The 13,860-nt window shown below is 49.8% G+C and overlaps 4 protein-coding genes across 4 annotated transcripts; all 4 read left to right on the plus strand.

The window, feature by feature from the left end:
* Positions 1 to 1,102: 1,102 nt before the first annotated feature.
* FVEG_15540 (hypothetical protein) lies at positions 1,103 to 1,648 on the plus strand. The gene has a single exon (XM_018904678.1). It carries the CDS (start codon positions 1,206 to 1,208, stop codon positions 1,614 to 1,616), a length of 411 nt encoding a protein of 136 aa, XP_018749389.1. The 5' UTR covers positions 1,103 to 1,205; the 3' UTR covers positions 1,617 to 1,648.
* Positions 1,649 to 4,980: 3,332 nt separating this feature from the next.
* On the plus strand, positions 4,981 to 7,301 carry FVEG_04774 (hypothetical protein). The gene has a single exon (XM_018892660.1). It carries the CDS (start codon positions 5,469 to 5,471, stop codon positions 6,510 to 6,512), a length of 1,044 nt encoding a protein of 347 aa, XP_018749390.1. The 5' UTR covers positions 4,981 to 5,468; the 3' UTR covers positions 6,513 to 7,301.
* A 434-nt stretch (positions 7,302 to 7,735) lies between these two features.
* FVEG_04775 (hypothetical protein) lies at positions 7,736 to 9,803 on the plus strand (the record flags this gene model as incomplete). The annotated part of the gene is made up of 3 exons (XM_018892661.1): positions 7,736 to 7,892; positions 7,941 to 9,236; positions 9,289 to 9,803. The coding sequence occupies 3 exons, from the start codon at positions 7,736 to 7,738 to the stop codon at positions 9,702 to 9,704; spliced, it is 1,869 nt and encodes a 622-aa protein (XP_018749391.1). The 3' UTR covers positions 9,705 to 9,803.
* A 308-nt stretch (positions 9,804 to 10,111) lies between these two features.
* On the plus strand, positions 10,112 to 13,421 carry FVEG_04776 (hypothetical protein). The gene has a single exon (XM_018892662.1). The coding sequence runs from the start codon at positions 10,464 to 10,466 to the stop codon at positions 13,218 to 13,220; it is 2,757 nt and encodes a 918-aa protein (XP_018749392.1). The 5' UTR covers positions 10,112 to 10,463; the 3' UTR covers positions 13,221 to 13,421.
* Positions 13,422 to 13,860: the final 439 nt, after the last annotated feature.

Below are 13,860 nucleotides of genomic sequence, written 5' to 3' on the forward strand. Positions count from 1 at the left end.
CCTGTATGGGCTTTCGATGGCCACTCAGCGAACAACACACGGCTTATCGATATTGGTTTACTTGCTTAAGCTGAAGTCTTGTGAAGCCTTGTTCCTTGTTCCTGGTGCCTTCGATTAAGCACATTCAAGTTCATCGGTCAGCATTGCCAACTCACGATCATGAATAGATCGAGACTCAAACCAAGAGCGAAAGCCAAACTTGTTATTCTGGGTGGCGTTTCGATATTACCACCCCAATCCTGCTTATGTTGTAAATCGCATTCTCACGATACTACATGCGTATCCCATTGCCCGAAGCTCTAGGGTCCTGCAACTTAAAACAGAGTGTTATATCGATGACAAGTTGGAATATACCTTGTCTATACATGAGGATTGTAATTCTCTTACACACCCTCGAGAACGGCACATTCCTGAAAGGGCTGAGACCCCCGGCAGATATTCCTGCATGACGCCGTGTTACAAACTGGAAAACGTGACGATTTCCTCAAGCTTCTACTGGTTGATGAAAGTTTCAATGTGAATGCCAATTTACATGAAATAAGAATTATTGATTTGCGACAGGGATTGCCTAGTCGCAATGGAGGAGTTATCCTGCCGAGAGTGAGCGAGGTTTAGAAACGGAAAATCATGGAACGATGGCTACGAGATCGAGATCGCGAGCTGTCAATGGGCCCTGGTTCTCTATTATTTCCTGACTCTTATCGCTTCCTGATGTTTCATCCGCAGAATTGGTCTTGGCGGAAGCTTCGGAGACCAGGTTGTGCCAGGATACTGGAAGACTCTGTGGGCCTTGGCAACGGGAAACCAAGGAAGCCATCACGGATATTCAGGCACATAGCCAGAGCTTTGACTACTGTAGCGCAGCCAAGTTTCAACTCTCTTTATCTCGCGTGATGGAAAAGAGAAAGGTTGAGTTGTCAGACCAATCAGCTAAACCCTAGGCGTCCATCCATTGCGGCTCCCTCGTAGCTTTAAGCTCAAGGCGCAAGGTTAGCTTGATAGTTTTCAAGTTTTACTGGGCTCATTGGAGCGGCGCGGACTGATTTCGAACGCTCCAGACTTTCGGCAGCCAGATATCCGCTCAAGAAGAGGTCTGAGAGACGATAAAGGACCGAGATTGAGGATTTTTCTATTAGATTCGCCACCAGATTCCCAGATGGGAGATTATCCAACGATGTGAGGATCTCTGCAAGTGTAGTGGCGGCATGAGAAACGAGGCTCTTCTTCACACTGACAGCCTTGGCCTTGACAAGGACCCTCACTACCTCACTCACTGCTCGAAGAGATGGAACATGCATTGCATCTGCGGATTCGAGTTTCCATGGTCTTGGCGAGTCGGTAACACGGCGCATTTTTATGGATCAGTTTTGTCAGGGACTCTTCCCTCACAGGCCTTGAGGGCCAAAGAGATTCCGGCCAAGGCGACACTATTTCAAGTTTTCTGTTACTGTTGTGTTAGTGGTGGTTCTCTTCTCTCAACTCATTTTGGTGCATGCAAGCCAGCAGCCAGCCCACACGGCCATGGCCGACTGGCACCCCACGTACATGGAGAAACTCGCGCTTGCAAGCGAAGCCAGGCGAAGCGAAAACGGATACTAGAGCTAATAACTACCTAACCAAGAACTCAATTGTAAGTTGTGGCTTTCGGGACATTTTTTTTTATCAATGACAACGTGAAGAAGTCGTTTCCGAGAGAGGGAAATCGACGCCTAGAAAGGAAAGGATCAGGATTGGGCTGACGCTACGTGACGTGACTTGAAATGGATATATTTTCCAATGAACTAATTAACAGTGCATGGTATGAGTCTGGTAAGGGTCAATTGGATGATGAATGGGATCAGAAACATGGGAATGATTTCCCGATCCGTTGCCCGATATATCGACCGGTGGCTGCATCGATAATGGGTTTTGCTGGTGATTAACGCAGATGCAGGATGATCTGATGAATCAGACGTCAAGGTCACTTGCTTACCTGCTTCGGTTCCTATCAAATGAAGCCTCTGACAGATCAGAGAGATATCCACAATGGTACTCACTGATCAGTAAGTGCATTACAACGATTGCGGTGATGCGATGGTGCCCCGCCCGCTGCACATCCTTGCATTTGGGGTCGGGGCCGGTCTATGAAAGCATGCAGTTTCCCCAGTCCCCGGAGTCAAACGGAGCTGAACTGAAGGTCAGCAGCAGAGTGGGCTGAAGAGCCAGAGCCAGAGCCAGAGACGGTCAGTCAATCAACTGAGAGATAAGACGTGTCCTTGCAGCAAGTCTAAAACCCGGTGAGAGAGTTTGAATTAAGCTCAGCTTTACAAGGCTGCGCTATATGCAAAAGAGAAAGCGGGGAGAGGATTTGGTCGAGAATCAATTGAGAGAAGAGAATAGAGGAGAAGAGTCAAGAACTGAGATGCGATCCATTTCTCAGAAGCGAGGTTGTACCCCAAAACTCCTACCAGAAAACATCAGTTCATCCGACACCATGAAGGGGTTCTTTTTCTTCGACAAGGATCAATCTGTAGGGAAGCTCACCAATGCGCTTACATGAACTCCACGTATGGTCTGAGTAAGGTCTTGTAATCCTAGGCTACTGTAAGTGGTATTCTCTACTGATGCAAGGGTATTTGCATTTGTCGGCAAAATATGGAGGAGGGAAATACAGTGAAGCCATCAACTGTCATGAACGCCATCTTCTCTCAGCCGTTGACAAACAAGCCTCAAAAGCCACTCGTGGTGATATTCCTCACCCTTTGAACGCCAGTTGTCAAAATCGAATTCTCCCGCATATAGTTCACGCCAAACTGAATTCTAGGTCCCGGGCGATGGGTTGGCCGTACAATGTATTATGTATGTACTGCGGCCGCCTGCAGCCAGGTTGAGGTTGCACTGGATCTATGGATGAGAAGTTACTTCAAGGCCCATGGGCCTTGAGATTGGCCAAGATGCCCTCTGGGGAGTCCTTTTGAGTCTAGGAACTTTCCGCATACATGGTCAAGACAATCGCCTGAATAGATAGACGATTGGATCACATGGGAATTTAGTTGAAGCCCATGCCTTTCGGGGTCCATCCAATAGCTAAGGCTCTACACCTCTAACAACTCTGGTGGTGCTGTGCCTGGATTTTGTCTCAATGAAGCTGGCTCATGTAATTTCTCAATGGTATGTTTTCCCATTAGCCCTCCCTTATCAGGAGTAACAATGCAATTGAGCGTGGGCTTGATAATGAATCACCATGCCGATGTTTGTGCGTTTAGCCAATCCAAGCTGTCCCTGCTATTGACTAAGCGGCATGACTGTTCCTCAAGGGTCACATCGACTTTTCTCGTGCTACCCTTTTTTGTGTTGGGTCATATGTTCCAGTTTTGAAGCTTCTTTGTCGTTATCGAATTCCTGCGGTACCCTTCACGCGGGGCACAAGTGTAAGGAGAGCCTCTACTGGAACGCTTTCATCGAGATGCCTTCAAGTATTGAGTTTAAAGTGGCTGCAGCTGTTGTGAGAGAGATGAGAGTTTGAGCCAACCGCTTATGGCAGCTGAGTTTTAATAAAGGCAATCTACTAAAAAGTTAGGTTTTCGCGGGACTTTGTCTTCGATGACTGTGCTGCGAGTACACAAAAGTGACTCCAAACCCCCACCTGCATCCCGATCTAGGGATTGCAAAAGAAGGGCAGTTCTTGGCGCGGCTCAATGCGTGCTGCAGTAGGGGCTCCCATGTCGGTTCAGTAGGCACTGTAACTTCAGTTCTGCGAGGGTGACAATGAAAGTGACATCGCCTTAGATGTCTCGAGATGCTCACATCACCCTGACTGTTGGTCTCGTCAGCATGCCTTCATGCAAATGGCCTCCCCGGCGGGCGTGGCATGCTATTTGACGCATTGTCAGCCGCTACAGATGTGTTGCAGGGGTGCGTGAGTTGAGAGACTCTCAGAGGCGATGGCGAGTTAACCAAGAAATAATGGAATAGGTGACTCTTTCTCTTGCAAGGATGAATCACTCTAATTCAAATCGCGGTTGGTTGCGACATGGAGAATACCACAGCCCCCCAGTCATCGCATTTGTGATTATTCTCTTTCCCGTCGCTTATCTGCTAGGTTAATCAATGCAATGCTAGTCTGGTTCAGTTCATTTCAGAATTGAGAGACAAAAGCGCGCCTCAGCAACAAGCGGCTACTGCCCTACGAAACGAGTACGGGGATAGTTAGAGCAGCCCGGCCAGACCAGGCCTTGTCGACATCAACCTTAGCTACCTGTGTGTACCCACTTGGCCCTGCATGCAAGAACATGACATCACGGTCGATTGCAGGGTCTGATTGGATAATGAACCAGGCTCTTCTTCGGTGGTGTGCCTTCAGCTGGCCCACGTTTGGGGGACGCCAGGGCTGACTTGTTCTAGCACGAGTTGCTCGAGTTGGAGTTGAAACTGGGGAGTGTAGGAGGCGATGTAAGAGGTTGATGATGGGCGATTAAGGACCAGCATTTTAATAACGTGCCAACAAATCTGTTGCAGACCAAGGCATTGGATAGAAATCAAGTTATTCAGCATTGATGGGAAGCGTCGGTGACGAGACGGATGTAACAAGAGTGAAGCAGCAGCATCACCAGCCTCAGTCACGATAACGCCCCATGTTCCACATTCTCTTTCCTTTCTCACGAGCAATCGTCCCGAAACATCAATTCCTTTCCGGCCAGAATTGAACCCCCAAACTGCGTCCTGTAATATCCCCAACGCGGAGACCAATGATCCTTTGCAATAGGCCAAGACAGCTGGTCTCGGCGGCCAAGAATTGACGATCTACAGCTCGACATCATAGAGGTACATGCAATTCCCGTACAGACAGCCGCTTCCAGCGCATTTGTTCGCGCTGAACATGCTTCGCCCTTTGACCTCATGTCAATGTTCACCTCATGGAAAGCGTCCGCTTGCTAGCGGTGATCCACCTGCAGGCTACCACCCACTAGCGCTGGAACCCAGTAAGCCCACCCGGACCTCACCTAACCTAAGGTGCCCTCCGCTTGGCTCCCCTCCGTGGCGCCCATGCAACGTTGGACTGCTTGGCTGCCACTGCCAGTGCTCACTGACGGGAAACCGAAATCCTTCTTTAGGTACAGTAGGCGCCGCTGCCCACCATCCACTGTTGCTCTCTCTTCTTCTCTCACATATAAACAACAAAACACCAGATCTGCCCATATTGGTACATCTATATCTATACCTCCAATACTCACGATACTTGGGGCATCTTTATTACACTGCTGTCGTCACACTCACACTGCCGTCCTTCGCCTTTTGGCTCGTTCGCCCCGCTTTCTGGCGCGCTACTCAGCTCAGTCTCACTTTTTTCGGCTCCCTCTATAACCCTCCCAGCCGCGCCCGACGGGGCCAAACTCTCTCCCTACTCTCGGACAGACGCCGCTACCCGTGAGCAGCAAACACATAAAGTACCTGGCGTCCCCCCTCGACGTCGCCTGGTCCTTTTGGTCATGTTGGAACCCCAGGCCATGAGAGGGCCTATCGACCAGACAGTCGGCTACGGACATTCTCGAACACGAACCATTTCCTCAACTGCCTTTCCCATGCAATTTCAAACATCTCACCTTGCCCAACCGGGCCCCAATCTCTCACAGAACCGTCGCTCACCTTCTGTAAATACTTTCAGCACCGCCTCGAGCATCCCTCCTCCTGCCGCCTACCGTTCTTCCTCACAATCCGAGCTTCGTCGCTCTACATCTAGCCGCTCAGGCGGAGCCAGCAGCCAACCCTCCAGCTATGTCGCTCTTCTCCGGAAACAAAAGGGTACCGTGTGGTGTGATCGCTCCCAGTATGAAGACCCACGACTGCTAGCACAACAACGAGCTGCAAAGATGCGAGCAACTCTCGAGGTCGTTGGTGGATCACGCAGTGCTTCCGGTGGAGCCGGAGCAAGAACAAGCACCGGCCTCAGTACTACAAATAAGGTCGCCGCTAAGATCCCCAAGATTCGACATCACGGAAAGAACTCAGTCGTCGGTTACGCTCCTGGCGAGAACCACGTTGGTGTTGGCGGTGTGCCAATGCGACTTAGCGCTACTGAAGTTGAGGCTGAGAGCAGCGAAGACGAAAATGCCGGAAACCGCCCTCACCACCGTAGAACGGGGAGCAGCGGACGAAGCAGCACTACCAGCAGCCGCCGAAACCTTGCCTACCGTACATCAGGAGGCATGGGCAGCCAGCATAGCCGAAGGTGGAGTCCTGGTGACACACCTGAACGTACCGGCAGCTTGGTGGAGGCTACACCTGAAGACATTGTCGATGACGCTGCCAGCGGCAAGGCTCGCAGCATGGCGAGTGGCAGCAGTGGTGAACGCGCCGACAATGTGGGAGAGTTAAGCAATGCACCTAGATTGGCCTCCAACTCTCTCATGCACTCGGCTCTTACTCGAGAGAAGAGTGTCAAGTCAGCAGATGAACTGAGGAGACGTGGAAGTGTGGACGAGCGAACATCTACCCTTACCTCTGGCCGCCTTTTCATTGCCAACCCTGATTAAGGTGGAATATTCACGCGACACAAACTCCAACTGGCTATAAACCACTATATCATGACACCATGAGCCAAGAGGAGGCTACTTTTCTCCATCATTCGTTACAGTACACTTCGTATCAGGAGGTGGCTTGCATTGGTCGGCGTTCCAGCATTGTTTTACTGCTTGCTTTTCTACACTACCTATCGTTTTCAGGGACGTCACACCCTACGAATTTCCTTTTCCAATCTCTCGCTATTATCATCTCACACCTCTTGAATGGTCGAAGTGTGCATCTGGAGCGGGGACTCCACTGTCGTTGACTGACATACCGATAATGTTTGAAGAAGATACCTCTGCCCTCTGCTATAGCCAGGATTCAAGATAAAAGCATGCTTAATACCACCTCATGATCTCAACTGAGAACAAGGGGGATTCAAATAACCATGACAGTTCTGTGCCTGACTCCCTGTGAAGTTGAATTTTCTGTGGATCTAATTAAGATCGGCTCCCTCTCGTGTTATCCATATCTGGTAAACTCTTATGTATGTCAGGGCTCCAGTGACGTTACCGTCCACTTGGTTATCTGGTCGTTTCACTCTGGTCCCTTAGCGGCACCAATCGTTCATTCTCGGTTGCTGTTACGAGATCGGGCCCCCTTAATGATATCACTGGGGATCCCCATGTTGGATGTGGATGGCAATTTGTCGAAATTGGCATGTCGATCGTCGAACTAGCAGGTTAGCCGCAAGCGGTTGAGGCGTTCAGGCTGCCACGCGGAGCACAGCCACAGAGACCCTGGAAACAAGCATAGCCGAGGCTTAGCCGCGCCTTCCCTGTCACACCTCCCAGCGCGTTTGTTAATTGCCCACTTAAAGATTAAGGCGCCAAATCGACGCGTCGGGTCGCGCTTTCAATTAACTTTGATCTCCTTTGGGGAGGAGGGCTTCCCTTTCAACTTGGTTGCTTCATGCCACCTGCGGATCTCGTGCACCTACCCAAGAGATTATTCACATCTTTCCAAACAACCTCAGGCTTCAAACCAAGCTTTACCATACGGAATGATTGTGCCTTTCCTTTAATTCTTTTTAATTGACCTTTAATCGTATGATCTCTGCCTACTCACGATACCTAACAACTACCTTTCTCAAAGATCGTTACTGATCGTCACCTTCATATTTCGCACGACACGACAACCTTTTCGCTTTGAGCGAATCGAAATCGAGCAGATTAGCTCGCAATAAAGCACCATGCCCCTCTACGAACTTTCACCGAACATTCAAGAATCTGAGGCTACTGGCCGTAAGAGAAGTCACGATGAGTTCATGGGAAATAATGATGGAATAGATACTGCAGAAGACATCAAGTTGCCGCCTCTGGCTTCCGATCAACCAAGTGGAGAATTTGGTAAGTCTAGGAAACGCATCAGTTGTGATAAATATTAATCGCCTGCAGCATTGTCTTCCGCTTTATCTGGGGAAAGAGCCCCATCGCCAGCTTCATCAGAACTGAGTGATCCTGGTACAAGCACTCCTCCCCGCCTGTCTCCGTCTCCTCAAACACCAGTCAAGACACAAATCACACAGAAGACCATCAATTCGGCATCGAAACCTGCTACCACTCTGGTAAAGAGAAAGAAATTGACACCTGCTGAAAGGGCCGAGAAGGAAAAGGAAAGTGCCAGGCAGAAGGCAGAAAAGGAGAAGGAGAATGCTCGACTCAAAGAAGAACGTGAACAGAAAGCAGCTATCCGAGCAGTTGAGAAAGCTAATGCTGAAGCTGAGAAGGCAGCCAAAGCTAAAGAGCGTGAAGAGAAACGACGTCAAAGGGAAGAGGAAAAGAAACGCAAGGACGACGAGAAGAAGCGAAAGGAAGAGGAAGAGGAAAAGAAGGCTCGGCAGCAACGAACACTCGGCTCCTTTTTCAAGGTCCCGAGCACTCCCAAGAAAACTGGCGACATGACTCAACCTAAAAATGCCACGCCAGGAGACCTCAGCCCAGCAAAACCTGCGAACAACCTACCAAAGACCGAATACGAGAAAATATTTAAGCCTTTTTTCATTAAGGATAACACACGAATTGCCCATATTGGGCCTGAGATGGACACCGAAACACGCGAGGTTAAATCTAAGATTCTAGATGAATGTATTGGCGGCCAACGAGCTGGAGAGTTGGACCCTTCTCGGTTCGACCCAGCTCGACTCTTTTGTTTGCCAAGCAAGCCTCAAAAGCGAGGCGTACTCCATCATCCAGTTAAGCACATCATGGAGCAAGTCTTCAGAGAGACAGAAAAGGCAGAAAACGCGGGCCCTGAGCATGTTGACAAGATCATGCGAGACACCCGCCAGAAGCTTTCCAAAGTGCCCATGAAGGTGATTTCGTTTTCACAAGACGTGCGCCCCCCTTACTATGGAACTGTGACCTTCAAGCCATTCGTGCTTGGAAGGCTCAACATGAGCCAGCTAGCCCGAACGCCAACAGCAAGACGACTACCCCTTGACTACGACTATGATTCGGAAGCCGAGTGGCAGGAGGAAGAAGAAGGGGAGGATCTCGATGTTGACGATGATGAAGAGGAGATGGACGACGAAGATGACATGGATGAGTTTTTGGATGATTCGGAAGATGCTGGTTTATCTAGACGAATCTTTGCAAATACCATTGAGCCAGACAGCACCGGGATTTGTTTTGAGAATGGAGGCACCGTGGCAAATCAGGTTATCTACGACCACAGGATGGAGTTCATGCACGGTAAGTCTCAATTGGACCTAAGTGAAATGAGCAACTACTGACATATTTTCAGATGGACTTCAGCAAACCTGGGGCATTGATCCATTCTCAACGGAATATTGGGAACCTGAAGTCAAGAACAAGACGCTCAAGCCTACGAAAACCACAGCGGCCTCTGATGGTAGCAGCAAGATGCCCCCTCCTCCTACGCCTGCCAACGCGTTTTCAGCTTTGACAGGCAGTAACGGCCACACCGGTGGTGATCCACCAAAGCTCGTCAAGTCTGAGCTACTTGATGACGTGAAGAGAGCTATTTTGAGCAACAAAGCGTTATCCAAGGTTGGAATTATCGACTTTCTCTACCATCAATTTCGGGACGACGTGTCTCGCACTGAGGTGAAGAATACCGTAGAGTTGGTGGCAGAGAAGATCGGTAAAGGGCGCTCTAAGGAGTGGGCGCTGAAGAGTGGACATGAGATTGCCTCATGAATATTGACTGGGAGAATCGAAACGACATGATAATTTTTTGTGCTGAATATTAGCGTCGGAGTGACAGGTCTGCTTGGGATTGCTTCATGGAATTGATTGGGATGGAAAAAGGAGCTTGATGTACAATTTTTACAGCAAAGCATCAGGACGATGTCGAGGTATTTGGCATTGCATGCGATAGACATGAAGTAGATACCCTCATACTATTCGAGTTGGCGAAAAGATTACCAATCTAGCAACAATTCCTGCATTGTGTCAAAGTTAGTGACTGTTTTGGAAATTCAAAGCAATTAGAGTCTCATTTCTGTCTGAGCTCCTGATGGCGATGGCGGAAGCTTGCGGGGCCAAATTAGAGGCCTGGGGGACCGCGCGCCCCTGAAGATTCAGGATCCACGAATAATAGTGGACGTGTTTATGGAACTGTTCCTCATTCCTCCAAACCAAACAACTTGACGATTTATTCTACATCTCGTCAAGTTCAGCGACTCGTGCCGATTCTAAGCCACGAGTCAAACTGTAGCTGTATATATCGGGTTCGTGGCGCTCGATCATTGAACCCTCTTTTCCATTGCCTCCATTCTGAAGGCGATTACGAAAGCTTGCCTCTTGCGCCTCGGAACTCTAAGCTTCTAAGCTACCTCAGCACATTCCTTCGACCGCGCGCAATGATAATTCGATCACAATAACATCACTCGCTCGCATTAATTCTCTCTTTTCATTCTCCTGTCATCGGCAGCGCGACATGTGCGCTCGCCCAGCATGGAGGATCCCTGGGGTTCCCCTTGGACCAACGACGAGCCACCGAAGATAGACCTTCCCGCGCCGCCGCCACATGCGCACTTCACTGCAGACCACTCGGGCAGCTCACAGCGCGTTTCGCCTGCTCATACGCCATGGAACGAAGATGATGATGCATGGGGCGGATGGGCCGAGGCGGGTAAAGATAACAGCCCACGCTGGGGCAGAAGTCCTGGTTTGCGCCCTATAGGGGGTAGTCCAGCTGGTTCGAGGTTGCCATCGCCGGCTCCGGATCCATGGGGACGCTCGCCAACGTTTGATACGGCACGATTACGAAAGGAGGATAACGGAGATTCAGCGATTAGTCTTGGTGAAGGACTGCGACCGATTTTAGGGCGTGTTGCGACGAGGACACCGTCACCTGCGCGGTCACTTAAAGAGAACCCAACAGATATCTGGCAGCAACCAGACCCGGCGCTTTCGAACAGGAGCCTAAGTCCTTTACGGATCGAAGATGAAGGCCGACCGGATTCACCGAGTGGAGTACCTAGACCAGCTTTGCAGCGTGGAACAAGACCGCCTACTTTGCGACAATCTTCCAATAAGGTTTCTGAGTTGGTGGAGATGTACGATGATATGGCAAAGAGCAGCCATAGTGCTTCACCCATTGATCCATCCATGCGGAAGGTGTCGGGCAATGCTTCGGTGCAGGATGTCACGATTGACATGAAGTTCGACGAACCAGACGGAATTGAGGAGGATTTACAGGTGAAGGTTAGGGTGGGGGAGGAATTGAAGGAAGAGTCGAATGAGACACTTGAAGTTGGGCTAGAAGAGGAGATTGAAGTGAAAGTGGAAGAGGAGTCGAAACTTCAACCAGAGCCAGACGCGAAAGTCAAGATCGTGTCTGAAGAAACCCTAGATCAAGACGAGAATGCGATGGAGAATGGAATTGCAGGGTCACCCAAGGATGAAGATCAAGGGCACACAGACTCAGACTCATGGTCGGATTTCGAATCACCAATGAAGGAGGCACAACAAGACGAGGCTAAACAATCTAGAGTTGAAATTTCCAAAGAACAGCCAACAGCAGCAACAACTGACACGGCAAGCCATGAAGCGACACCCAAAGAACCAGCACCAGCGCCACCAAAACCACCCTCGGAACCATTCTCAATTGACACGACAAAGCTTGATAATATCTTTCCGTCAGTCGAAACGAGCTTCCCATCCCCGGAGCCGATTCCCGATGTCATTATCGACGATAGCTTCACTTCCATCTCGGAGCGCAAAGCATGGTATCTCATGTCGAGACCTGGTTCGATGCGGAAGCACAACTTGGGAGACGACGAAAACTATGTTCGCGTTGGCTGGGGTAACTCCCAGGTGCGTGACCAGGCAATCAGAATTGTCAGGCGATGGATGGAGGAAGACTCAATCACCGGCCGTGTTGTTCTGGGCCGAAGAGGTGGTGCAGCTGGTGCAAAGATCTTCAACTGGGATTCATCGGCGCCATCCACCGAGATCTCAATCTCTGAACTTTTGGCGAGGAAGAATCATTCGAGACATGCTTCAGCAGCTTCCAAAGGAACCGTAGCGTCGCCTACAGCTGCAGCGTTTGGATGGGGTAGCAATCCCATTCCTTCGCCAACTGCCGCTGCACCCTCTTCTGTGCCTCGCACTTCGACCACAAGTGAGCCGAGGTCATCAGTTGAAACCTCACCCGTTGAGGCCACGAGAACATCCCCCGTGTCAAAGACAAAAGCACCTCCTTTGGCATCTCCCCCAAGGCAATCTATCGCCGAGGAGCCCCCCTCTCCTATCAAGCCTATACCATTAAAACCTACAAACCGACCTATATCTATAACTCAACCTTTACATTTCCCAGCGTCACCTACGATCTCGGAACCGCAGTCTCCACTCAATGCTCCTTCGTTTCTATCGACAAACCGACCGATATCGGTATCGCAAGCACCGACATCCCCTCTAGCACAACCCCCAACAAACGCAGGCTGGGGCGAGGATGACGACGATGATGACTGGGGCGACATGGTTTCATCACCCACAGCTGAAACAAACGGCGGGTTTACTTCCATGGATGCGATTGTGGATTTCAGCTCGAATGGCATCAAAGACCATACCAGTCAGCCCTCAATTACAGCTCCGAGTCCGCTGGATGACATAGACCAGAGTGCACCGCAAGCCGAAATAGTGACCAACGGCCGTCCCTCTACGGATGCTCTGCCTTTACCTCCTCAAACCTCTGCACCTGACGACACTCAATCGCCCACTGACCCTTGGAACCTTTCAGCGCTGCAAGGCATAGCTTCGAGCCACTCTCGATCGACTACTGTCGATTTGTCTGCATCCCCTATGAAGAGCTTGATTCCCAACCATTCAAGATCCACAACACTTGATTTGGGAACACCTCAGTCGCCCCTGGCAAGTCTTGCATCCGCAAACCTGATATCAAACAAGGCCAAAACGACAACTGAGCAAGCAAACAAGGTCAATGTATGGGACTCATGGGGCTTGGGTTTGCTCGATGATTCCAACAAGCCAGTTAGGCCAAAGGAAGATGGGATGTTTGCAAGCCAACAGCTACAAGCTCCTACGCCAGTTGACACATTCAAAGACATGGCCTCTCCTACAAAGCCCCGGCCGGTATCACTACCTGTCCCTCCGCCACCAAAAACAGTCGGTGAGTCCTCCAAAGACGACGAGATCGTCGCGAATATTCTTCGAGATCTGCCGGATCTCTCTTACATGTTACGATAATGCGGGGCAGTCAGTTATGAGGAGTAAGAGAAGGAAAAATACGTGGGCGGAAGGGGGTTAACATTGCTGCTTGGAAGTTGCTTCATGATTGGTAGATAGCCAGCTGTATATTAACCATGGAAGGCGTTGATCCGTGTTTTGAATAGCATTGCCATCATACAATTGTTGGAAATCACATAGAACTTATGAACTACTGCAGACTATTTTTGCCCTTTCTCTGGCGTGACGCCCTGCATGCTGCCCACAGAGTAATACGGTTCATGCAATACTTCAAGGGCAGATTATCAGCAGGCCAACTTCACCTTGTTAGGATACAGTCTTGAACTCTACTACACGTACTAGTATATTATTCCTGAACGAGATGTGATAGACAAAGTTGGTCCTCATGGTCCCGCAAGAAATGATGATATATATGCAACGAGTCAGGAAGATCAGAGGCAAAACAACGTTGGCCAACTATTCGTTCAAAATAATTCGAACGGTAAACTTTGGTCTGGAATTAATAGATCTCTAGAATATTAGGCAATTGACAGAAGTCTGAGGTTGACTGGATGGCTGTGTAACTCGAAATCATCTTAAAGAAGATGCAAGGATGGAACCGTCTTACTACTCACTTGGGTCATTGTCTACGTCTTGGATC

This window comes from Fusarium verticillioides, chromosome 4, assembly GCF_000149555.1.
Source record: "Fusarium verticillioides 7600 chromosome 4, whole genome shotgun sequence".
Classification (NCBI taxonomy): domain Eukaryota; kingdom Fungi; phylum Ascomycota; class Sordariomycetes; order Hypocreales; family Nectriaceae; genus Fusarium; species Fusarium verticillioides.

Bases quoted from the DNA above. Each gene is read 5' to 3' on its own strand.
- FVEG_04774 (XM_018892660.1), top strand. From the start codon at position 5,469: ATGTTGGAACCCCAGGCCATGAGAGGGCCTATCGACCAGACAGTCGGC.
- FVEG_04776 (XM_018892662.1), top strand. From the start codon at position 10,464: ATGGAGGATCCCTGGGGTTCCCCTTGGACCAACGACGAGCCACCGAAG.
- FVEG_15540 (XM_018904678.1), top strand. From the start codon at position 1,206: ATGAGAAACGAGGCTCTTCTTCACACTGACAGCCTTGGCCTTGACAAG.